At 60.9% G+C, this 23,746-nt stretch overlaps 11 protein-coding genes across 11 annotated transcripts; 8 read left to right on the top strand and 3 right to left on the bottom strand.

Moving 5' to 3' along the window:
* Nucleotides 1–76: 76 nt before the first annotated feature.
* Nucleotides 77–1,180, top strand: A1Q1_02173 (uncharacterized protein; the record flags this gene model as incomplete). The annotated part of the gene is made up of 1 exon (XM_014325118.1): nucleotides 77–1,180. One exon carries the CDS (start codon nucleotides 77–79, stop codon nucleotides 1,178–1,180), a length of 1,104 nt encoding a protein of 367 aa, XP_014180593.1.
* A 378-nt stretch (nucleotides 1,181–1,558) lies between these two features.
* A1Q1_02172 (uncharacterized protein) lies at nucleotides 1,559–2,386 on the top strand (the record flags this gene model as incomplete). The annotated part of the gene is made up of 1 exon (XM_014325117.1): nucleotides 1,559–2,386. The coding sequence occupies one exon, from the start codon at nucleotides 1,559–1,561 to the stop codon at nucleotides 2,384–2,386; it is 828 nt and encodes a 275-aa protein (XP_014180592.1).
* Nucleotides 2,387–2,455: 69 nt separating this feature from the next.
* On the top strand, nucleotides 2,456–3,121 carry A1Q1_02171 (uncharacterized protein; the record flags this gene model as incomplete). The annotated part of the gene is made up of 1 exon (XM_014325116.1): nucleotides 2,456–3,121. The coding sequence occupies one exon, from the start codon at nucleotides 2,456–2,458 to the stop codon at nucleotides 3,119–3,121; it is 666 nt and encodes a 221-aa protein (XP_014180591.1).
* A 2,484-nt stretch (nucleotides 3,122–5,605) lies between these two features.
* On the top strand, nucleotides 5,606–7,561 carry A1Q1_02170 (uncharacterized protein; the record flags this gene model as incomplete). Its single annotated transcript, XM_014325115.1, has 2 exons — nucleotides 5,606–5,698; nucleotides 5,750–7,561. The coding sequence occupies 2 exons, from the start codon at nucleotides 5,606–5,608 to the stop codon at nucleotides 7,559–7,561; spliced, it is 1,905 nt and encodes a 634-aa protein (XP_014180590.1).
* A 430-nt stretch (nucleotides 7,562–7,991) lies between these two features.
* On the top strand, nucleotides 7,992–9,573 carry A1Q1_02169 (uncharacterized protein; the record flags this gene model as incomplete). The annotated part of the gene is made up of 4 exons (XM_014325114.1): nucleotides 7,992–8,073; nucleotides 8,127–8,305; nucleotides 8,404–8,596; nucleotides 8,684–9,573. 4 exons carry the CDS (start codon nucleotides 7,992–7,994, stop codon nucleotides 9,571–9,573), a joined length of 1,344 nt encoding a protein of 447 aa, XP_014180589.1.
* Nucleotides 9,574–10,821: 1,248 nt separating this feature from the next.
* A1Q1_02168 (uncharacterized protein) lies at nucleotides 10,822–13,298 on the top strand (the record flags this gene model as incomplete). The annotated part of the gene is made up of 3 exons (XM_014325113.1): nucleotides 10,822–10,933; nucleotides 11,022–11,737; nucleotides 12,189–13,298. 3 exons carry the CDS (start codon nucleotides 10,822–10,824, stop codon nucleotides 13,296–13,298), a joined length of 1,938 nt encoding a protein of 645 aa, XP_014180588.1.
* Nucleotides 13,299–13,629: 331 nt separating this feature from the next.
* A1Q1_02167 (biogenesis-related protein) lies at nucleotides 13,630–14,919 on the bottom strand (the record flags this gene model as incomplete). Its single annotated transcript, XM_014325112.1, has 1 exon — nucleotides 13,630–14,919. The coding sequence occupies one exon, from the start codon at nucleotides 14,917–14,919 to the stop codon at nucleotides 13,630–13,632; it is 1,290 nt and encodes a 429-aa protein (XP_014180587.1).
* A 535-nt stretch (nucleotides 14,920–15,454) lies between these two features.
* A1Q1_02166 (uncharacterized protein) lies at nucleotides 15,455–17,136 on the bottom strand (the record flags this gene model as incomplete). Its single annotated transcript, XM_014325111.1, has 4 exons — nucleotides 15,455–16,169; nucleotides 16,210–16,500; nucleotides 16,761–17,079; nucleotides 17,127–17,136. 4 exons carry the CDS (start codon nucleotides 17,134–17,136, stop codon nucleotides 15,455–15,457), a joined length of 1,335 nt encoding a protein of 444 aa, XP_014180586.1.
* Nucleotides 17,137–17,257: 121 nt separating this feature from the next.
* A1Q1_02165 (ribonuclease H) lies at nucleotides 17,258–17,986 on the top strand (the record flags this gene model as incomplete). Its single annotated transcript, XM_014325110.1, has 3 exons — nucleotides 17,258–17,515; nucleotides 17,572–17,637; nucleotides 17,675–17,986. The coding sequence occupies 3 exons, from the start codon at nucleotides 17,258–17,260 to the stop codon at nucleotides 17,984–17,986; spliced, it is 636 nt and encodes a 211-aa protein (XP_014180585.1).
* An 80-nt stretch (nucleotides 17,987–18,066) lies between these two features.
* Nucleotides 18,067–19,487, top strand: A1Q1_02164 (ribonuclease H; the record flags this gene model as incomplete). Its single annotated transcript, XM_014325109.1, has 3 exons — nucleotides 18,067–18,823; nucleotides 18,893–19,117; nucleotides 19,156–19,487. The coding sequence occupies 3 exons, from the start codon at nucleotides 18,067–18,069 to the stop codon at nucleotides 19,485–19,487; spliced, it is 1,314 nt and encodes a 437-aa protein (XP_014180584.1).
* Nucleotides 19,488–21,884: 2,397 nt separating this feature from the next.
* Nucleotides 21,885–23,265, bottom strand: A1Q1_02163 (uncharacterized protein; the record flags this gene model as incomplete). The annotated part of the gene is made up of 3 exons (XM_014325108.1): nucleotides 21,885–21,981; nucleotides 22,384–22,854; nucleotides 22,913–23,265. The coding sequence occupies 3 exons, from the start codon at nucleotides 23,263–23,265 to the stop codon at nucleotides 21,885–21,887; spliced, it is 921 nt and encodes a 306-aa protein (XP_014180583.1).
* Nucleotides 23,266–23,746: the final 481 nt, after the last annotated feature.

Here is a 23,746-nt window from a genome sequence, read left to right as displayed (position 1 = left end):
CGAGAAGATGGACGTGGACGAGATGGAGGCGGAGCGAGTAGCCCCACGCATCTCGTATCGACCGCGGTCTCCGGACATGTCGTGGCTGCCGCCTTTACCCACGGAGAGCACGCTCCCGACGGCACCCGGAGCTGCTGCGATCATGGCCGACACGACGACAGAGCCCCAGTCCGTTGTCGATCGGTATCGGCAGCCGATCGCTTACAATGCTTCTCAGCTGCGGGAAACTCACACTTGGACGGATCCGCCAAAGGCTGTTGTCGACAAGCTGCCGCAGCCGACATCCTCGTTCCAGTCACTCCTGCACACCTACGCAGCCACAGAGAAGGAGCCATCTGTCGCTCTTCGCCAGACCGATGGACGTCGACAAGCTGCTGACATGTTCCGTCTCGCCATCGGCAACCCCGAAGTCTTCAGCCCTGTCGACACGATGGCGGTTCCCGTCCCACCCCCGCATGTGTCGCCGATCGTCCCGAGCCACCATGAGTCGCTTCCCCCGCGCCTGCTGCCTGTCAACCCCAACAAGGATGGCATCATCACGTCTCTCATTCACCAGATCCGAACTCCCTACCTGCGGCGTCCTCTCCTGGAGCGCCTCACTTCTCTCCGACCTCCTCAGCCGCAGTCCAACGACCAGGGCCCCATCCTGTACGGCGAAGCAGTGCGCGGCGCCGACGATGCGTCCCTCGCCAAAGCACGTGGCAAGGCGATCGAGGACGAGACGGAGAGCTGGTTCCATGCCACCTGGGACTCTGGTCCCAAGGGGGCGGAGCGCGCACGTGGACGACTGCCAACGGGCCGCAAGGTCGTCAAGTCGGTGGAGGGTGCAGTGGCACCGCGTACGGCTGGGGACGTGAAACCGCTTCGCGTCAAGCTCAGCCAGCAGCAGCCGCAGACGCCCGCAGCCGAAGCGGCTTCCCCGGCGCCGACGTCGTCGCTTGGCATCAAGTTACGGTTAGGGGGCCCAAAGACTCCCGAGCCTGGAACCGAGGACAGAGGGAATGCTGGCTCCATGCCGGCGTGGTCTTCGGATTCGAGAGGACGATTGGGATCAGAGAGTGCTCCAGTGAAGCGGTCTGGATCTGCCACCAGCATGCGGTCGAAGTCGAGGAGCAAGTCGCGCAGTGCCTCCCCTGTGAAGCGCGTTTCACTGTCGCCTGTAAAACAAGAGATTCCCTAAGCCAGATATCCCCGTCTCGCGATACCCATTTCTTCGCAGTATGTTTTTCTATGTATGCATGAGATGTACTCTAGCAGCTTGGGACCGAAGGTGTCATGGTGCATAGTGAGGATCGACGTGACCGAGTGATGTAATCTTAATTGGCCACCCCCTTAACCTTCCACGCCATTGGCCGTCGCGATCAGCAACCCTCCACGTCCATTCGCGACCACTAAAGTCACTTTCGTCACCACACCTCACGGCGAGCAAGGCGGCACACAGCACCATGGTGAGATAATGACGAAAGTACCCAGCTGAAAGTACAGGTCGTTCTCGCCGCTTCCATCTGCACGCGAAGTGGAAAGCGTGCGTAGCTACGATTTCCAGAACGTCCAGCTAATGTCCACAGCCCTGCTTAGCAGGCAGTTCCGGCCTATCCCCCGCGCCCGCATTGACAGCCTGCTGGCGTCCTTCCCCAAGCTCATCCCCGCCAACTCGCAACACACGACGGTCGAGACTAACGATGTTCGATTTGTCTACCAGCCCTTCGAGGAACTGTATGTGCTCCTGATCACGAACAAGGGCAGCAACATTCTGCAGGACATCAACACGCTTCAGCTGCTTGTGCGCCTGATCTCGTCTCTGACGCCGGCGATGACGGAGCCCGCGATTCTGCACCACGCGTTCGACCTGCTGTGCGCGTTTGACGAGGTCGTGTCGCTCGGATACAAGGAGAACGTGACGCTGAGCACCGTCCGGAGTGTGCTCGAGGGCGAGTCGCACGAGGAGAAGATCCAGGAGATCATTGCGCGCAACAAGGAGGCTGAGGCAAAGGAGGAGCTCAAGCGCCGCGCCAAGCAGCTCGAGATGCAGCGGCGCGAGCAGCAGAGGCTCGCCCAGGCCGGCCGGGCAGGTATGGGTATTGGTGCCAGTGGCGGCTTTGGTGGCGGTATGGGAGGAGGCTACAACCCTGTTTCGACGACACCGCGGTTCGAGGCGCCCACGCCCGAGTACCGCACGCCGAGCCCCGCGGCTGCCCCGTCCAAGCCCGCGTTCAAGGGTAGCGGCATGAAGCTCGGCTCGAAGAAGGGCCGCAACACCGACCTTCTCTCCGCCCTTGGCTCCGAGGCGTACGAGCCTGAGCCCGAGCCCATTCCGGAGCCTGAGCCGGAACCCGCTGTCGCGGTCTCGGCGGATGTTCTCGAGCGGGTGGACCAGGATGCGTAAGTTAGGAATGGCCCCACGTTAACTGACTTCAGTGTCCACGTTACGGTCAAGGAGGACCTGTCCGTCACGATGCTCCGCGACGGCGGACTGGAGAACTACGAGCTGAAGGGAGACCTGGACATTCGCGTGAACGACGCCGACTGCTCCAAGGTCAAGCTGGAGCTCGCGCCCGCCGACTTTGCGGATGTTCAGTTCAAGCAGCACCCCAAGTTTGTCAAGTTTGGCGCCGGCCCCAAGGTGATCGCGCTCAAGAACGACTCGCAGGGCTTCCCCGTGAACCAGAACCTCGGCGTGCTCAAGTGGCGGATGAACACGAAGGACGAGTCCCACGTCCCGCTGACGGTGACGGTGTGGCCGCAGCCGAACGGGGGCCAGTCCGACGTTGCGGTCGAGTACGAGCTGGAGGCGCAGCACCTGACGCTGAAGAATGTGGTCATCTCGATCCCGATTCCGCCTGGTGCGCTCCCCGTCGTCTCAGACGAGGACGCGCAGTGGACGGCCGACCGCGGCTTCTTCCAGTGGACGATCGACACGGTCGACGCCGACGCGCCCTCGGGCTCGCTCGAGTTCCGCTGCGACGGAGACGCAGACACCTTCTTCCCCACCAACGTCGGGTTTGCCGCCTCGGGCTCCCTGGCGGGCGTCGACGTCCAGAGCGCCCGCCTTGCTGATGGATCCGAGGCGCCCCTCAGCCAGGAAAAGATCATCACCGTCGACAAGTACGAGATTGTCTAAGTCATAGAGTAGAATGCAGATTGTATTGGTCCGAGCGACATTCGAGCGAAGCGAGAATGGCACGTTGTCGTGCCTTGGCTCTTGATACCAGTATGAGCGTGTTCCCCACGTGAGCGCAAATCATATGAGGATCCGTCTTCACGAGGCAGGCTCAACAACCCAGTTCTATAGGATGGACGGACTCCCAGATACACTGCTGAAACGCAACCATGGCCCAAACACAACAACTGCGAAGTTGCAAAGGCACACGACCCTCCCGTCCAATGTGGCCAAGGCAATGAATCTCCGAAGTCAGTTCTGACGCGAACTGACATGGCCCGTGGCACGGACACGGGGGCCCAGCTGCACCACCTCGAAGTCAACAACCACCCCGCACCCCGGCCGGCATCGACCCCTCGGGGCTGGGACACTGAGGGCGTCGGGTACGTGGATACTGTCCGCGTGGTGGGCGTTGTTGAGTGTGTTTGGACAGTGCGCGACCCGATCGATGGCCAATGTCCGTAGTTGCGCAGAATGCGCAGACCGGCGCAGACCGGCGCAGTCGGAGATGAAGAGCGGTCCGAGCGCGGTGTCCGTCCAGCTGGGGCCATCGGATGCGTCTCTCGACAACGGTCCATTCTACCAAAGTGCGTCTAGCGATTCTCCAGCGTCATGGGCATCGGCTGGTTCAGCAACGCAGCACGCACAGAGCTTGAAGAAGGGCCCTCCGAGCCGTGGACGACAACCCCCATAGCACCCACTTGCAGCACCGTTAGTCGAGGCTTGGCCGCTTGGCACAAGCGTCAAGCGTCGAGAGTGAGTGCGCCGTTGATCGCCGCGAGGCATTAGGTTGCCACATTACGATAAGCATACCCGGGTCTGTGAAGTCGTCGAAATCCTCTTTTCGCGACGTGCACCTCGCGCCCTCCTCTCTCCGATCAATCCTGTCAGAGCGGACGAGAGCATCGCTAGAGGTGCTAAGGACTTACAGAGCGACGCTCCCTCGTGGCTTTGACAGCATCAATTGTCTGACGAGGAAGGCCAAGGGAGTCTGCTTGCCTGATAGGGCAAGATCGTGTACGTAGAGCGGGACAATGAGCACCTAACGAGAGCCCTGTTGTTCCCTCCTCTTGAGCTCTTGAGCCTTTCGCGCGCTTCCGCGCAGCCCTACACCTTTGCCCAACACCCGCATGCCAATTGCCAAGCTGTCCAGCTACCGGATCCTGCCACGCAATACCGTCCCTCTTTCCCAGTCTTGTCCCCAATCTGCGACACATGTACATGGGTTTCTAAGGTGCACCGTGTCTCTCATAGCGACGGTTCCGCGCATTCTTTCATCATCCGGACGAGAGGGAGGGGGAGTACGCAGCACCCCAGAAGTGATTGGCGCCTTTTTGTTCTGAAACGCGCCGAGGGGGATTGCCATTTGCTTGTCGATTGCGGGCGAGCTGGGCGAGGGTGTTTACGTCAGGACTACAGTGAGATGCGGGCATGCGAGACGGAACGGCGCGGCGTCGGAGCAGGCAAAGAGGGAGGAAGAGCAACGGGGGACGCGATGTCGGAGTGTGGAAGGTAAGCACAGAGGGCACGAGAGAGGAACCGGGAGGCCCATGCGAGCCTAAATCCAGGGAATGGGCTAGGGATGCCGGTAGGCAGTCTCGCGTTGTGGGCACGGCGCCCGAGGGTGGGTGTGCCCCGAGTTGCGCAGTGAGGGCCCGTGCTTGGCCTCTGGACGGCACATCCGCCGAGGACCATAGTCAGGGTCAGGGCGAGCGTGCCGCGTTGGGAGCCCGGGTCCCTGGTCCGACACCCTGACGCGCGTCTGCATGCAAGAGTGTCCACCAGAGTGCACCCACACGGACATGGCAGCACCCGGAAAAGCAATCAAGCAACTAGCGTCTCCCTCTCCCAAGTGACTTACTGGCAGGTCTGGTCTGCTCTCTCCCAGCTCTCCCTCTGCCCCCGGTCCCTGCAGCCACACCGCCCAACCCTACCCACGACACACCCGACACCCACCGACACCCCCTCCCTTCCTCAAACCACGCCCATCCTCCATCCTCTCACCCCTCGACCACTACTACTCTCTTTCATCCATCTCACCCTCCGTGTGCTGTGCGACGCCCTCTTTTCTTGCTCCATAGCTCACTCTCCATTCGACTCCGACGCGGTCTGGTACTGCATCCACCTCCCCTCCTCACGACTACAGAAGTACTCGACCTCATCGACATCGACACACACACAGACGAACCGAAGCTCAGACGATTACCTTGCCTCTTTCGTCTGCACCGTCACACGGACCTCTGTTACACCTCTCTCTCTACTTTGCCATCCACACGACGCCGCTCAGCGCATCACAACATCCTTCTCTTTCTCGGTTTTCGCCTCGACGTTCTTTCTTTACAACGACAGCGAAACCACCCCGCCCCCGCTCTTTCACTTCACACACCTGAAGCGACCCCACTTTCTTTTCAAACTTCGTCACTCCCTTTTCTCTCTTGAATCAACATGCACTTCAACGTCCGCTCCCAGGCTCACCGCCTCGCGGCGCGCATGAACCCCGACGACCTCGCGGACATCCAGGCTCAGGCTTCCAAGGACGTGAGTTTAGCTGCACCCGATTATAACTAACAGCAGGCCGCCGCTCGTCAGTCCGCCCTCGCTGCCGGCCAGACGGCGAGCGCCCCCAAGGACGACTCGAACAAGTACCCGACCGCTGTTCGTCCCTCCACGACGGCCGCCGCCACGACCCCCGCTGCCCAGCCCACCACCAGCAAGGCTGCCGTCCCCAACTCGGCCGAGACCAAGCCCAAGGACACGGCCGTGCCCTCTTCGGACGAGAAGAAGCCGACTGCCAACGTCGCCGCGCCCCCCGCCGCGCAGACCAGCAGCAAGGCCGCCCCGTCGTCCGACTCGCCCTCTTCGGCTGAACCGTCGACTGATGAGAAGGAGAACACCCCCTCGACCGAGGACAAGGCCACGCCCAGCCGTTCTCCGGTCAGCACCCCTTCCGAGGATGTGGAGGCTGAGTCTCCTTCTCCTTCCGCGACCCGTGCCACGAGCGCTGACCGTAAGCTTTCTAGCTCTTCTCTGACCGCCTCGCCATCCACCTCGGCGAGCGCCAAGTCCTTCAAGCCCATTGCGGCGTCGTCCGCCGCGGCCACGGAGGCGGCCCAGTCGTCCGGCATGTCTGGCGGCGCCGTTGCTGGTATCGTTATCGCTGTTCTGCTCGGTGTTGCTGCTGTCGCCATTATCGCCGGCTGGTACCTGCGCCAGAAGAAGCGCCAGGAGCGCCAGGTCAACAACCCTTGGGGCCGCATGAACAACTCGTCGGACGACAACATTACGCCCTTCCCGGCCTACACCGAGAAGCCCGACGACTACTATGGCGACAACGACGCGCCCGTTATCGGCAGCAACCGTGCTCTTGCGCTCGCGCGCCAGAATGCGTTCTACGCTGATGGCACGCCCCGCCCCGACTCGACGGCCATGAACCCCAACTTTGCTGGCTACGGCGCTGGACGCTCTTACGGCCCCTACCCCACCGCTCAGCCCGGCACGCCCCACTCGCACCACCTCTCGGAGCAGCAGGGCCCGTACCAGGACAACCCGTTCCACGACCAGTATCAGTACCAGGACGACGCGCAGCTTGTGCAGCTCCACGACCACTCTGGCCCGCGCCAGCTCGTCGGACCCGGCCAGGCTTACGGAGCCGGCGGTGTCCCTGTTCCTGTCCCCGCTCCAGTTCCGCTTGGCCGCCCCGAGGCTCCCCAGACCTATGACGACATTGCCGCCGCCGAGGCCTACGCCGACGACCGCTATGCCGATGACCACCTCCCTGCTCAGCACTCTGCTGCGGCTGTCATGCCCGCTGCCGTTGCTACTGGTGTCGCCGCTGGCGCTGCTGCCCACCACGGCCAGCACCAGCAGCAGCAGCAGCCGGAGCAGGCCCGTCTCATCGACACTGGTTCGTCTGACGAGCACCACATGCCCGACCCGACCCCCCTGCCTCAGCTCCGCCCGATGTCGCCGCTCATGCCCCTCGTCGACGTTGACCAGCAGTCGTCCGCGCACGGCCACGGCCAGCCTTCGAACCTCGCCACCGCGGCTCCCGTGAACGCGCACCACAGCTCGCCCTCTTCGGACGAGATGGACCGGATGTACAACGAGGTGGCCAACTACGCTGGTGTTCCCCAGCCCTCGGCCGAGCAGGGCGTGCAGGAGGCGACCCGCCTCCCGCCCCAGCCGTACGTGCACGGCCAGCCTCTGACGCCGCTCGCCGAGCTCCCCACGCCGAAGAGCGAGACCGCCTCCCTCGCCCCGGCAGTCACGGGCCCGGTCCAGGCCGCCCCGCCCGCGACCCGCGCGCTCCCCACTCCGCCCACGCAGGCGCAGGCGCCTGCCCCCGCCGCTGCTGCTCCCCCCGCCAAGGCGGACGAGGAGGACGCCTACGGCGGTATCTAGATTCATTCTCTTTCGACGGGCAGCTTTGCAAGCGCCCGAACCTATGTAATATCTTGTCTAGTCCATATGAGTATGGGATCTGGCTATACTTTCGACGCAGGGTACGTGGATACTGTCCGCGTGGTGGGCGTTGTTGAGTGTGTTTGGACAGTGCGCGACCCGATCGATGGCCAATGTCCGTAGTTGCGCAGAATGCGCAGACCGGCGCAGACCGGCGCAGTCGGTTCTACGAGGCACGAGGGAGCGGGGAGCGAGGGAGAACGCTATCGTGACACTGACTCTCAAGCTGAGAAGAAAGGATGAGGGTCGGTGTGGCATGTGCCACAGATCCTTTTCAGTTTCCCACGGTAGTATCCATGAGCTCGGTGGAGGGTCGCCACCACCGAACGTGATGACGATCCGCGTAAGCTGATGCTCCGCCAACAACAGAATGACGCTTGAAGAGAAGGATAAGAGCACGAGCGTGCTGGTCCTGCACGACGAGGGACTGGACCCACATCCCTTCCTGGCCCGTGGGTGTCTCCTTCACTGAGTTGACGGAAAGTTGTGCGAAAGCTTACAACAGGTCTGACGGGCACGCAAGTGCCGCCGAACGGAACGGATGGAGCGGACGGAGAGGAAGCAGCGGTGCCCTGGACCATCGACAATAAGTACTACACTGCCGACATCACTTTTGAGCCAAGGCCGTTGAGTCTGCCCGTCAACGCTGCGTACCCCGTACTGCTCTACGTGTTTTCTGGCCAGGTACGTCCCTCTTCACCCTCCCCCTTCACCTCCTCTTCTCCGTCCTGCCCTTCACTTTGGCCAGCTGCAACATCGTTAGTGCTCTAGCTGACTCGCAGGCTCCCAACCCCCTCCCGGCCGAACTGACACGGCTGGTAGTCCGCGACCCGCCGCCCGACATCACGCTTGCCGTTCGTGTTTCCGAGTTGCCCGAGAATGGACGGGTTGGGGACTTAGACGAGGAGGTCTTCGACGAGCTCGGCGTTGAGGTTGTGGACGAGCTCGGCGGGGCGGATGAGGATGATGAGCGGCGTGAGTGTCCCTTCCCCCTTCTCCCCAAATCTCCACCCCGCAACTACCACCAAGCTGCACGGCGGTCGCGGCTGAGCTAACGAGCAGCCCTCGACCCGCTCGAGACCGTCCGGCAAACCCTCATGACCCACATGTGGCCCAACATGGCGCGTAAGCCGGCTCCAGGGCCCAGCGGGCGCTCCGCCCCCAGACCAGAGATCACGATCTCCTCATCGCCTTCCTCTTCCCCCTCCTCATCCCCTCAAAGACAAGGCTTCCCCGTCCTCTTTGCGAACCACACGGGTCCCCCGCCCGCCCAGCGACAGGGAACGGCCAGCGACTTCCCCACGCCTGAGCCGCACCCCAACCCCGACCCCCCCTCTGACGATGAGGAAGAGCCGGAGAATGGAGATGGCGGCGCGTATGCGCCCATGGACGATGATGAGGGGAGCTTCGGGGAGTTTGCACAGCCGTCCGCGGACGAATTTGCGCGCCTCGACGCCTGGCTCGAGGATGAGGGTGATGATCTGGCGGCGTTGGGGAGATTGAGGGCGTTGGCGGACGGAGCGGGGGGATTCAGTGCCGCCGAACTGGGTGATGATTTCGGTCTGGGCCCGATGCCCGGCCTGCCGTCGTCTGCGCTGCCCCCGTCCTCCGACCTCGCCGCTTTCGACAACCTGCACATCTCCCCCTCCTCTGCTCCCAACGACTCTGCTCCCAGCTCGGCCAACGGCACGAACGGAGTGCCTGGGGGGAGCGGGTTCGAGGACGACTTCGGTCCCGCCCCGACCGTCGCTTCCGGAGAACCGAACATTCCGCTCGACCCGACGCCGTTGTTGCTGCACTTGCAGAATGTGCGCGCAGAACTGGCAGACGTGGAGGATGAAGACGAACGTCGAGTCCGGGCGGCCAGGGAGGTCGCGCAGCTCATGGGACAGTTGGGATTTGGGGAGGGCGATTTGGGCCTGGACGAGCTCGAGTTTGACGATCAGTTATAGAATCTTATAATCTACAGATGCACGACCGTAATGATAGCTGATCGGCGTCGGAGTCGTTCACGCTAGAAGCAACAGTGTGGTGGCTTTTTGCGGCTCCGCAGAGCTCAAGAGTCAGTAGGACGATCAGTGGCGTAGCTTTCACCTTCGTCATAAGTGAACTTTCGTGTCCGGCGCGGCTTCTGACGCTGCGCGGTCGCTCTCAACTCAGAGCATGAGAGCTCGACGAGTAGCTGCCTGCCCGTAGTCCGGCTCGCTAAACCCCCGCCTCCATACAGTAGTCATCGATAATCCCTCCAAATCCACCCTCGGCTCGCAGCTCCAACTCTCTCCGGAGCACTCTACCCCGCTCGGCTCCGCCTCGCTCCAGGTTGCACGCGCCATTAATGCATTGCCTTTTAGATCTAGTTGTCCTCGAAGCCGACAGTTGCCTTGCGAGCCCGGTCGGGGACTGCGTGTTAGCTCTTGACTCTATCTTGAGCTCGTGGGGACTATTGACCCGTAGCCCAGCCCTTCGGACAAGCTCCGGAATACTCACGAGGGTAGGTCGTGGGGATCTTCTCGGCGGGCTTCCAGCCCATCGACTTGCGGATGGGGGGCACGGTGAGGACCATGAGGGGGCCTGTGGGTCAGCTTAGCCTTGCGTTGGTACGAAGCTGGCGGCCGGGGTTAACAACACGGCGCGGCGCGGGCGGCAGAATCGGTGGGACAGGACAGGTCGCAGCCGCCGAGCGATCTCCGAGTCGCTCCAGACGACCATGCCAGTAACCCTACTCCCACGCCGCCCGCTCATCACGCCGAAGTATGTTGTTTCCGCCAGGAAGTGTCCGCCAGACATTCGACTCACCGGCAAAGCCGATTCCGAGAGCCCAGACAATGACGGGGTTCTGGTGGGCCTGGCGTTGCTTTCTGTCAGCTTCCAAGAGATAGGACTAGCTCACCAGAGTGCGGAAGATGGACATGGCGTGTGCGGTGAAGGCGACGGAGACGGAGGTGGTGATGAGCGTTTGCCTGTTTCCTACTGGGCACCGTCGCTGCCGAGGGCACAGTGCCATGAGCTGGGTAGATGGGAGCGGGAGCAAATGCCCCCTCCACAATACCAACCACGAGGCGCGGAGGTGCGTGGTTACGTAAGAGGGCACGAAATTTCAGTGCGACGCAACAGGCACCGCACAAAATTCTGCGGCCGCGCTGGTTACTTGTGCTTCTCAACTTATCCTTCCCCCCTCCTCTCTGCACACTTACTCAATCATGGGGAAGGGAAAGAACCATGACCGCAAGGCCGGCAACCCCGGCTTCGGAAAGCAGAAGCTCAAGTCCTCTTCGGGGGAGAAGAGCGAGTTCACCATGAAGCGCATCAAGGGTGAGTTACCTATCGCTCGCTGGGTCGGGCGACCTGGTCGTCGGATCGTCCGCCAGCTTTAGCAATGGACCTCGAAGCTGACATTCAGGTGAAAACTTCTACGTTTCCGCCAAGGATGCCGCGCGCAAAAAGATGCTGAACGGCGGCAAGGCCGTGCGCGACAAGGATGGCAAGATCATCCAGGCCGCCGCATTCCAGAGCAAGGAGGCGACGCCTGGCCGCATCCAGCCCGACCGGCGGTGGTTCGGCAACACGCGCGTCATCTCGCAGACGGCGCTGGACCACTTCCGCACTGCGCTCGCGCAGCACAAGGAGGACCCCTACTCGGTGCTCCTGAAGCGGAACAAGCTGCCGATGGGTCTGCTCCAGGACGAGAGCAAGACGGAGGGCAAGAAGGTGCATATCGTCGAGACGGAGCCGTTTGCGAACACGTTCGGCCCCAAGGCGCAGCGCAAGCGCCCCCGTCTCGATGTTGGAAGCATCGCGGAGCTCGGCGAGAGCTCGTCCGTCCCCGACCCCACGCTCGGCGTCGCCCTCAACACCGAGGAAGACGTGGCGGCCGCATACCACCCGACGCGCTCGCTCGCCTCCGAGCCCATCTACGCAAAGGGAACGTCGCGCCGTATCTGGGGAGAGCTCTACAAGGTGCTCGACTCGTCCGACGTCGTCATCCACGTCCTCGACGCCCGTGACCCCCTCGGCACCCGCTGCAAGCCCGTCGTCGAGTACCTCCGCAAGGAGAAGGCGCACAAGCACCTCGTTTACGTCCTCAACAAGGTCGACCTCGTCCCCACCTGGGTCACTGTAAGTTTCTTTTTCTTTTTTCTACATCTAGTCCCACCCTCCAGTCAGGGCCATGCGCACGATTTCGATCATTTTCTACGCACTTGGACCGTTACGAGAGTGGAACAACAAGCACCTCTCCGCCAGTACCCCACCCGTGCTCCCCGTTTTGGCGGAGTCGGGCCAAAAAGCCGGCGCCCGTTTTGGTCGTCGGTGAGGGGTCAAGGAGAGGTTGTAAGAGGAACTATTGAGTTGGGATCCGGACCGCCTTTGCGCACATCTCCGCCTGGATCCCTTGGTTTTGGGCCATACATTTCACCAATCATCTTTAGCTTTTTTTTTTTGGAGAGCTTCAGCTAACTCACAGGCTCGTTGGGTCAAGCACCTGTCGCTGTCCGCGCCGACGATTGCGTTCCACGCGTCGATCAACAACTCGTTCGGCAAGGGATCGCTGATTCAGCTGCTGCGCCAGTTCTCCGTCCTCCACTCGGACAAGAAGCAGATCTCGGTCGGATTCATCGGCTACCCCAACGTCGGCAAGTCGAGCATCATCAACACCCTCAAGAAGAAGAAGGTGTGCACCGTCGCCCCCATCCCGGGAGAGACCAAGGTGTGGCAGTACATCACGCTCATGAAGCGTATCTACCTGATCGACTGCCCAGGTGTCGTGCCGCTGTCGGCCAAGGACTCGGAGTCGGACACGGTGCTGAAGGGTGTCGTGCGAGTCGAGAACCTGCAGACGACGGCCGAGCACGTGCCGCAGATGCTCGAGCGCGTGCGCCAAGAGTACATTGAGCGGACGTACGGCCTGGAGCCGCGCGAGGGCGGGTGGCACGGCGAGGAGGGTGCTGCCGTTTTGCTCAGCACGATCGCGAAGAAGGCCGGCAAGCTGCTCAAGGGCGGCGAGCCGGACCAGGAGGCCGCGGCCAAGATGGTCCTCAACGACTGGATCCGCGGCAAGATCCCCTTCTTCGTCCCTCCCCCGGCCAAGCAGAGCGAGAACCCCGTTGCGGCCGAGGAGCCCGTCACTGAGGCGTCGGAGGATGCCCGCGAAGTCCTCGAGGCGCAGGAGCGCGAGCTCGGCAAGCTCCTTGGCGAGAAGCGCGTCAAGGGCGTCGACCAGCCGATCAAGAAGATCGTCACCATGACAAAGTACATGGCCGACGACGCTAGGCGCGAGGACGAGTGGGACGAGGAGATGGCCGAGGAGTCCGAGGACGCCGAGCTCGGCGATGACGACGAGGACGATGAGGAACATGACGACGAGGACGACGAGGATGAGGAGGATGACGACGAGGACGAGTCCGAGGAGGCCGGCGAGCTCGCCTGGGAGGACATGTTCCCCGAGGAGGGCAAGGCGGCGGGCTCGAAGCGCAAGGCTGCCGCCGAGCCGGCGTCCGAGGACGAGGACGCACCCAAGGCCAAGAAGGAGGCGCGCATGACGACGAACAAGAAGAAGGCGACCAACTTCTACACGCACGCCAACGTCAAGAACCGCAACCGCGAGCGCAAGACGCCCAAGCTCCCCAAGCAGGCTGAGCGCGACGCCCGCAAGGGCGCGAAGGGGGGTAAGCGGAAGTAGACGATTGGGACGTCGTCTTTGGGCCTCGGAGTATCATTAGAGTTATCACTTGTATGACTACGCCTTCTTGTTGTACCATTTCTTAGAGATGCAGCTCTCTGTAATACAGACCATTAGCTCGTTGCACCCTGCTTGCGTAAAGGTTTTCACTGACTGAAGAGTGAGGTGTCTGCGGCGTCTAAGAGTGGCCGCGACCAGTCTCCACGAGAGACCCGCAGCCGTTGACAATGCTATGGGTTACATTTTCTGCTCTATCTGAAATGCTATCTGAATGCTGTCTGAAATGATTAGGGTACAAGAGCGCTCGCTATGCCGCAGCCTCAGCGTACGGTCACGCAAGCGCGATAGTCTGGAAGTTGGGGAAGACGAGCTCGCTGACGAGCGTCTTGCGCACGACGTCGACGATGAACCGTTCAACTTTGCCGACGTTCCTCAGGACGTGTGCGTCCGCGCTGCCGATCTCGCTCTCGATGTGGAGCTCGGGCAGAATCCTCTGTCCCACGGCCGCCCAGGCAGGCGTTCCCGCTGGCGTCGGTGTGTCGTCCGTATCGACTAGTGTGACGTAGATGCGGTGCTTTTGGCCCGAGTAAGCCACGACCGCGTCCGTGGCGAGCGTCATGCCCGTGATCACTAGTCGGAGCGGGAGGGACATGAAGAGCGTAGAGGGGTAGTTCACCTGCAGCGACGTGTTGAGCGTGAGACTGATATCGGCCTTGTGCTCGAGGCGGAGGTGGATCTGAACGCTCGGAAGCGGATTCGGGCGCTGTTCTGGTAATCCGGCTGGGCGGGCTGGCGGCGACGCAGGCGGCGAGGAGGCGATCGGCACGATGGGTTTGCTGACGCCGAGGTACGAGGGCGCATACCGTGGTGGCGTTCCAGGTGTCCCGAGGACAGACAGGAAAGGCCGTTGCCGCGCAAGGCCCAGGCCGCCGAGGCCAATACCGACGCTCGCGACAGAGTGTCGGCCACTGAACAGGCCAGAGTGCACCGAGCCAGCGTCCTCGTCCACTCGCGGGTCGAGAGGTTCGTCATCGTCGTCTGGATCTCCGTGTAATGGGGCATGAGCTGTCGTTACTGGGGCGCTGGGGGTTGCGCCGGACATACGCGGCCGCCGTCCGAAGGGTCCGGTCGCGAGCGCCGCTGCGCCCGCGAGCCCCGGACCACCGCCATGCGGCAACGAGAGCCCGTTCAGTGGGCCGCTGATGCTGAGACTCGCTGGTCTTCCACCATGCCCGAACCGATGTCCATGTCCGCCGGGCCCTTCGTGACCTGGGATGTAGCCCGACTGCACGCTTAGCGGCGGCGAATAAGGCGGGAAAGTCTGGTTCTGCTCCAGCTGGTCGAACTGTGATCGCCGCTCTTCCTCTTCTCGAGCTTGCAGAATGGCGTCGCCCTCGTCGTCTCCCTCATCGAAGGCACGCCACACATCGCGCACGTCCTTGATCTCGACGTCTGGTCCGGCGTCTCCGAAATCGAACGTCGTCACTGTCACAGGGCCGAGGAAGCTGGGTCTTGACGCGTTGTTGAACGCCGTGTTGAGCGCGACAATGAGGCGGTCGCTCAGCGACGGCCCCGATAGCGAGGGCAGGGACAGGAGAGACCAGTCTATGTCCACCGACATGGTCTCCCCATTTCTCTGGCCGGAGGGTGCGAAAGTGCTAAACCTGGGTGTGGAGGTGAATGGAACAAGGGGCAGGGCGGATCGTCGAGTGTTTTCATGCCGATGGACAGGAATGGCTCATGTCCGGCCCGGTCACGTGCCTGATCGAACACGCAAATGCTAATCTCGTGCTTTAGCGAATTACAAAGTGTCTACGTGGTTTGTATTACAACAGGGCAAGGCACATTAGCTTCGCCGGGGGACATACTCGCTGCCCCGCTGGTGCTCTCTCTCGATGTCCTCTACCGTACCGCTGCTCGGCTTCGAAGGCGGTGGCAGTTTGCCTTCGCGCTTCCTTCGCCCCTCCCATGGATTCAGGCGGTTCGCCTTCGCCTCCCAATCGAGCAGCCGGCTTTCGTCCCACGACTTGTCTTTCACGTCCTCCTCCGGCGTCTTCAGAATATGCTGCGATTTGTCCGGGGCGTGCGAGGACATGTTCGCGATCTCAGTCGGAAGATAGTCATTGATGACCGGGTGCGCGTAGTCGGGGTTGTAGCTATAGCTCTTCCCGTACCCCAGTTGCTTCATGAGCTTCGTAGGGGCATTGCGGACCATGCAATGGTACACCAGGGAGCGGGGGCTTAGATGCAAGCGCCTCGGCGCGGTTGTACGCCTTGTACGAGCGAGTTGATTTTGGAGCTTCTGCGAGATAAGCAACGCAATGCGCGAGGTTGATCCGGCACTCTGGCATGCCAATCACCTGGCACGCTTGGTACGTCGCCATCGCCAGCGGCAGAGCATGGTTGTCTGCGAGCCCGATATCATCGCTCGCCATGACCACCAGTCGGCGCGCGATGTACAGCGGATCTTCACCACCCGTCAACATGCGTGCGAGCCAGTACATCGCTGCCGACCCGTCGCTGCCGCGCAAGCATTTGTGCAGCGCTGAGATCATGTCGTACCGCTCCTCGCCCGACCGATCGTAGCCCTTTCTTAGCCCGCGTCGGACAGCCTCCATGAGCTGCTCGTCCCGACGCTCCCGCGCTTCCTCTTCGGTCTCGTTCAGCGTTGTCTGCCTTGGCGGCGGTGATTCGCACACTTTCAACGCCAGTTCGAGCCCATTTAGAGCCTGCCGCGCGTCACCGTCAGCCACTTCAGCCAGGAACGGCAGCAACTTCGCCGGAAGCTCCGGTGGGTTTTCGAGCGAGGCAACAGCATTCTGAAGAATCGCTTCGAGATCAGCCGGCGTGTGAGAGGAGAGCGTGAAGACTCTGTGGCAAGTTAGTCAGGGTCATGCGCTCTGCAACTCACTGGCATCGACTCAGAAGCGCGCCGTTGACCTTGAAGCTGGGGTTCTCCGTCGTTGCCCCGATTAGCTGCACCCAGCCGTTCTCAACGTAAGGAAGGAACAGGTCCTGTTGAGGTTTCGTGAAGCGGTGAATCTCGTCCACCATGAGAATGGTCTTGCTGCCCATCAGCTTGGCGGATCTCAAGCTGCTTACCGTCCAGTCAACGTGAGGCCATTCTTCGCCTGCTCGAAAACCTGTCGTACATCCGCAGCCCCCGCGCTCGTGGCGCTCAGCTCCTTGAAGTCTGCGTTCGCTGTGCGTGCAATCAGGCGTGCCAACGTACTGCGGTCAGCTTGACAAAGGGAGCAAAGATTCCACAAAGCTTACGTCTTTCCACAGCCGGGCGGTCCCCACAAAATACAGCTCCCGACGCCCTCACCAGCTTCTATCCGTGAACGAAGCAGACTTCCGGGGCCGACCAGATCTGTTTGTCCGATGTATTTGTCCAAGGTTGATGGTCGAGACCGCTCAGCAAGCCTGACGTTAGTCCCAACTAGCCTCCCTCCTACTCACGGAGCACTGGCCTTCAAAGGGTTGACCCGTTGCCGCTTGTCTGGCTTGTCGTCGGTAGGCGCCGGTCGCTTACCAAACATGCCACTTCCGTTGCTGTAGCTCTGGCGCGCTGCCGGCCGAGATCGCTGAGGAGGAGGAGGGCTATCGATGGCGTTGGGATCGCTGTTCAGCGCCTCTTTTCTCTGGCTGCTCTGTCTCCGACTCGGTGTTCGCTGGCCATCTCGCCCACCACCTTCACCAGGTGCTCCGCGGCAAAGGAGATCGATGTGCAGGTTGATGTCGGACTCTTCGACAACGGCATCACATATGGGACAATTCACTAGGATGTAAGCTCTGATCTTTGACCCATCAGCTTGACCAGCTTACCTTTGCCCATTTTGTTGCTGAGAGGATATGGGAACTCGAAACATGAGCGCGTCAGTCGCGTCAACTTCCTTGGCCACCCGATCTCCGAGGTTTAACCGAGGCCGCCGCCACCGATCACGTGCATCCGCAGAATGTCCGGCCACTTCATGTTGATGATCGACCGCTCCAAAAGCAACCACCTTCCCTCACTACATTACATCAAACGCGGTATGGAGGGGCCCGATTTAAAACGCAAAGTAGCCCCAACTGGCTCTCCTTCGGCAACTCCACCATTGGAAGATGGCTTCACCAAGGTGGAGAAGCGGAAAAAGAAGCGTCTCGACAAGCATCGCCCTCAGTTTCAGTACGACACGAGCTACTTCCGCACAGGGAAGAAAATTGGTATAGCAGTGAGTACCCAAACGCACCCCTATCCGCAGAGAATGAGGCTCTAGCTAACGCTCAGCACATTCGCGACCTGTCTCTGTACATCGCCGCCGACGCTCAGAAGCCTTCCTGGATTGTTGTTGACGTAAGTCGCTGCGATGTCTGTCGACAGCTGACCTCAGAATCCTTCTTATGTTTCCCATACCGTTGTGGTACTGGCAACGGGCCTGCTTCCGTCTCATCTCGGACTTCCCACTATGAGCCCCGCGGCTTCTTTGCCTTTCCTTACGCGACCTTCTTCTTTTGCACCGGGAGATCTGCCGCCAGCTCAAGTGCCAACGATTCCGAAACTCTTCATGTACGGCTGCCCTGTGCGGGCGCCTGGAGACCAGCGAAAGCTTCACAGCGTAATGGGAACATTGCTGCAGAGTCCTTTACCAGAGTACCTGAAGCGGAAGAGGGATGCCGACGCGAAGCGCGTGCTGGGTAGGTGAGGGTATTTGCCACTAGCTGACCTCCAGAGGCATCCAAGGAGAACTCTACGCCCGTCTTGTATCTCTGCACCCCGAATCAGATGGTCGCCAACGGCTATCGCCTTCCCTCATACATGGAGGCTTCTGACGACGTCTACGTCCCCGGAGAGCTCCCGGCTGATGTGGAGGAGTCCCTTGCATCTCGACCCCAGACGATGGACGCGCGCGACTTCTCGACTGCGGGGGCGTCGCTTGGCGGCCCGCGACCCGTCATCGTTGATGAGCAGGGTCGCAGAAGAAGGGGCAATGTTCGCGGGGAAGAAGGTTGGGTCGAGACCCCTCAGGCCAAGGGTCCACCTCCCGGAGGGAAGTACCCCGTTCTCGCTATTGATTGTGAAATGTGCTTGAGTGAGGATGGCCAGGAGCTTGCCCGTGTCTCAATCGTGGATCTGGAGGGGAAGGTTGTTTTCGACGAACTCGTCACCCCTCCTAAGCCTGTGACGGACCACCTGACTCAGTTCAGTGGTATCACTCCCGAGCGTCTGGCTACCGCTACGCACACACTGGAGACTGTCCAGGAAGCTCTCATCACTGGCGACGACCCCTTGATAACTCCGCATACCATTCTTTTGGGTCACTCCCTGGACTGCGATCTTGCTGCGCTCAAGATCCGTCACCCTCTTGTCATTGACACTACCGTCATCTTCCGCCACGCCAGGGGACCACCATACAAACCTGGTCTCAAGTGGCTTGCGCAACGTTGGTTGGGCAAGACTATTCAGAATGACTCTGGCGGCCACGATTCTGAAGAAGATGCTAGGACCTGCGTCGACCTCTTGAAGATGAAGCTTGCTCATGGTGCGTTTGACGTTTTCGTGCGAGGCTGACCAGCAGGACCTGACTTTGGTGACCCGTCCGTTGACACAGAGTCCATCTTTGCCCGACTTAGCCGCTACTCGCCCAACCCAAAGGGACATAAGCGGACTTCTCTGGTGGCAGACTACGGCAACCCCCGCTCTTGGTTTGGCGCGAGCGCGACTGATGTCGTGGCGTGCAAGACCGACGATGAAGTGACCGATGCGGTTGTATCGGGTGTCGCGAAGTACGACTACACGTTTGCTCGCCTCACGGAGCTCAGCCAGGTTCAAAATTGTAAGAGTGGACGAAAGGTGTCTCACTGACAATGCCAGGGAACTCCCAGAACGGAGAGAATGACGACAGCGATGCCGCCGAGGAAGATGTTGAAGCCGCTTTGAAGCGTTTCGATGAGCGTCTCAATCGCATCCATGCCGCTCTGCCTGACAACTCAGCCCTCATCTTGCTTACAGGTCACAGTGACCCCCGCCCTATGTTGCAGCTCGCCTCTCGTCGCCAGAAGTGGGAGAAAAGCTACCGTGAGAAGGGACCGGAGGGAGAGCACGACGTCCAGTGGACGACCGAGGACGACCGCGCGCTGGAGGTGGAGGTCGGCAAGACGAGGGAGGGGATGGGATTCTTTTGTGTTAAGAAGCTTTCAAGCTAGCAGCTGAAGGAACGGCAAGGCAAGTCGTGCAAGAACATTGTACAGGTCAAGCAAGGAAAATAGACATGCTCCACTGCAACCCCGCATTGATATACCTCCATAATACACTTATGTTATGCTGTACTCTAATCATACGCATAGTTGGGCATTGTCGGTGCCGATAACGATTGATTGGCGTCGCTTGTGACCGCCGGTCGGTATCCGGTGTCTCAGCTCATTGTTTACGACGCGGTCTCGCGTAGCTTGCAGCCCCCGGTCCGGAGAGCGTGCCAAGTGTCGCTGGGTGCATAAGAGCACGCAGCAGAGCTGTACGTTGGTGGTCCACACACCGTCACCTTTCACACGCTCCCATCCCCATGGACATCCATGGTTGTACATTGGACGTGTTCTGCAACGGAGATCGCTTCGGTATCAACTTTGGTGGTGAGTTGGCGAGATCGGTGCGGGATGGGATCTCATCGGACTGACATCGGACTGACAGTCGCAGACCCGCACGCCTGGATTTGGAACGAATCGACGCAGCTGTACACTTGCAAGTACTGTCGGTTCACTGTCTGACGGTCTGGGATGTGCGGTGGGTGGAGAGCTTCCGCACTTTAAGGCTGCTCTCGGAGGGCGACGAGGAGATGGCGTGACGAGTGTGGGTGTGTGGCAGCGTCGTATGGTCGTTCGCGCGAAGGGGCCGAGTGCTAGCGGGCGAGCGTGCAAGGTGAGTGTGAAACGTGAAGCAGATTAGGGGTTCTGTGGGCAGCTTTGAACTACGCACTTAGAGGAGGGCGACGATGCAGCGCGGAAAAAAAGTTGTGTGCATCCATCGAGCAGCAAGAGTTATAAGGCGGGGTCGCCCGGCACCTGTCTCATGATTCCCACTCTCAACCTCCTTTCGTCCTTAATCTCCATTCTTCCAACGACCGACCCGGTCCATCAGTCACTCCCTACCTTTCGCCTTTCGCCTTCGTGCTTCGCTTTCAACTTTACTTCATCTTCATCCTCAACTCTCTCTCTCCGAACTACCACACTCAGTCTCAACAATGCCTTGCGCTGGCGACGCTACCGGTTACAACCGCGGAAGTGAGTGTCGAGTCTGAGCCGTGTCGACGACGCGACGCGACGGCGAAATGATGGACACCGCTGACACTGAGACCCCTGCGAGTGGGTCCCGTACGCGGAGGACACCTGGCGCTGCGTCTACTGCTACGACATCCTGGTCCTTGAGTAGAGAGTGGCGCAGAGCGGCGCAGGTCCACGCCCTGCGCTCGGGGACACGCTGGTCGTGTCTGATCTCCATAGAGTTCCGGCCCTGAGAGCCCCATAACCCTCATAAGCCCCCTAAAAGCCCATCCACAACAAGGTCGGCTGGTGTCTGGCCAGCATCTGGTCTGAGTCATGTCCCAGTCGCGAGTCTGAGACTCGTCCCCTTCACCCTTCGTCTTCGACCCCTCCCTCTTCGCTTGTATCCATTACCGTCGATACCTCTTCCCCTTCATGCAGTCCCCTCACCCTTTATTCGGCTGGCAGCGAGCAGCAATCGGCGGGTCAGTTCCAGTGAGTCCTTCACAGTCGCTCTGCATCCCGAGCGCGTTCCGAGAAGCGGTGCACGGAGGCGGCGGCGGAGGCGCCGGGTCCCAGGCCCCCAACGTACCCAACGTGTTCATCTGGCGCTCGTCTGGCGCTTCCTCTGGCGGCGACGTCCTAGGCCATTGTCGTTCCAATGGTCCCTGGCCACCCGATCGTGCCTTTATGTCCGTCCAGCGCACGTCAACACGCGCGACCCGTGGCCTTATCTGCGCCAGCGAGTACTCACCGCTCGGTACCCCTCGCGTACCCCGCTGCTCTGACCTTGCCCTCTTGGCCCTGGCGTGCACTGACGCGCACTGGCCGTTGTTTGTCTATCTTGGCGCCCATCTTCTATCGGCGGGCTGTCGGGTCCCCGATAAGTTCGAGACTGGGGTATACGCGCCCAGCTCCTCGCCCTAATTGCTTCATTACCCTCGATGCGCTCGCTCCTCGTGCTCACTCTTCGTATTCGGGCGGCTCGCCCGGGCCGACGAGTATATCCAGGACAGAACAGCGAGCACAAGGTGCCTGCGTATCCCGGTTTCACCCTTGTCTATTGTTCTCGACCCAGCATGCCCCGCGTGACCCAAGACACATGCGCTCGGCGCGCTCCGTAGAGCCGAGACGCTCCTGGCCAAGCCGGGACGCAAGCCGGATCCGCCACTGGCGCCCGCGCTCGGCCGGTGTCTGTCCATTCGGCTTTGCGCTCCTTCCGCCCACCGCAGTTGCCCACGCTTAATGTCGAGGACACTCACGCAGGTCTTGCCCGAGGCTTATGCTTCCGATGACGCATGGCCATCCATCGGTCCGGCTGCCGGCGTATCTGAGTAATTAATCGCCTCAAGGTCTCGAGAATCGTCGGCTTTGCCCTATGAACGTGCTCGACCGCCCGCTCTTGGCCGTGCGCGGGGTAGTACGGGGCCCTCGGCTTGAACGGCTGTACCTGTAGTGAGTAACGATCCGGTCAGGTGGCGTCAGTGACCTGCGCGATTATCCCAGAATATGCATACAGTGATAGATGTGATACCCAGAACCCGGTCCGATGAGCGCCTAGTCCTTCTTCGACTTGGACTTGCGCTTCTTGCCGTCGTCCTCGCCGTCCTTGTCGTCGTCGCGTTTCCTCTTCTTGTCCTTGCTCTCCTTCTTGGCCTCCTTCTCGGCCTTGGCAGCCTTCTTCTCCTCCTTCCGCCGGCGCTTCTCCTCCTTCTCCTCCTTCTTTGCGCGCTTCTCCTCCTTGCGCGCCTTCTTCGCCGCCTTCTCCTCATCCGACGCCTTCTCCTTACCCTTGGACTTCTTCTTCTCCTTAGGCTCCTCCTTGGACTCGGTGGAAGACGAGGACGAGCTACCCTCTCCCGGGCGCTCGTACTCTGGTCCAAGGTCTGCGAGCTCCGTCTCGACCTCCTCGAACTTCATCTTCGTTCCCTCCCATCCAACGCCATCCTGCGTGATCTTGACCTCCTCCATCACCGCAAGACTTCCCGCGGACAGCGTGGGTACCGGCGTACTTGATCCGCTAGCGGCCTGGCGGGCGAGAGCCTTCTCACGCAGCTTCTGTCGGAAGTAATCCGAAACGGACATCTTGGAGGTCGTGATCGTCTCGAGCGAGAGGCGCTGAGGCTCGCCGTCAGACTCGGCTGGGGTGCTGGGCTCGGGCGAGGACTCCTTGGCGGCCGGGGTCGAGGCGCCAGAATCGGAGGGCGATTCTGTCGGAGTCGCGGGGAGGGAAGACACGGGGACACCGAGGATCTCGGCGAGGGCGGCAGGAGACTGGGAAGCTAACCGCTTGGAGTGGAGGTGGCGCTGGCGAGAACTATAGTTAGCGATAGATATCATGCGAGGTTACTCACGCCATCTTGTTGCGGATAGACGACGGACCCGGGCTTGACTCGGTCGGCGTAGAGACGGGCGAAGGCTCGGCAGTGGTCGACGGAGTGTTCTTCCTCGACGCTAACCGCTTGAGGACGTCCTCAAGACCAGCTCCGGCCTGGCCGGCACCCGCGCTGAGCTCGTCGCCCTCCTTCTTCGCGCGGCCCATGCCGATACCGGTGTTGTCCATTTTCCTCATAACGGCGATGTGGGTTGAACGACCGGACGCATCCTTGCCGATTCCGGAGCCCTCCTCCCATCCGAGCTTGCTCATGTGCTTGAGAGAGAAGCGGTCCTTGTCGTTCGCCCATGTTAGGTTACGCGGGTCGTACCCGATGCGTTCTGCGGTCAACATTGCTCCCATCTATGCACTCACGCTTCTCTTTCCTCTGCGCGAGACCCATGGTGCTACCGGTGGTGGATTGTTGACAGATCTCAACTTTGGTCGTGTGGTCCGAAATCTCAATCTCGCAGGTGGACCTCCGGGATCAGAAATTTTGACGCCGAGCGTCAGTCGCCCGGTCCCGCCACCCATTATCGCAGGTGTTCCTTCCTCATCTCTACGTCGCTCTCACCGGGGCATCCACTTACTACACACTACCCCAGCAGCGAGAATAATCCACAATGGTGGGCCGAATGCGTTTGCGTGCATGCTAACATCCTCAGCCTCAGGTTCGTACTTCGTCGGATTTCGCTCGCCGATCGCACGTTCGCACGGTAACTAACCTCCCGCACAGAATGATTACATGGATGAGCACCGTAGGCGGCACGGTCGCCGTATGGACTATGAGGAGAAGAAGTGAGTCCGAGTTGGCCTGAGTATTTGCTTACAGTAG

This window comes from Trichosporon asahii (assembly GCF_000293215.1).
Source record: "Trichosporon asahii var. asahii CBS 2479 unplaced genomic scaffold scaffold00050, whole genome shotgun sequence".
In the NCBI taxonomy this organism is placed as follows: Eukaryota; Fungi; Basidiomycota; class Tremellomycetes; order Trichosporonales; family Trichosporonaceae; genus Trichosporon; species Trichosporon asahii.
Note: the sequence above shows the minus strand (reverse complement) of the source record. Positions and strands in the feature narration are given on the sequence as shown.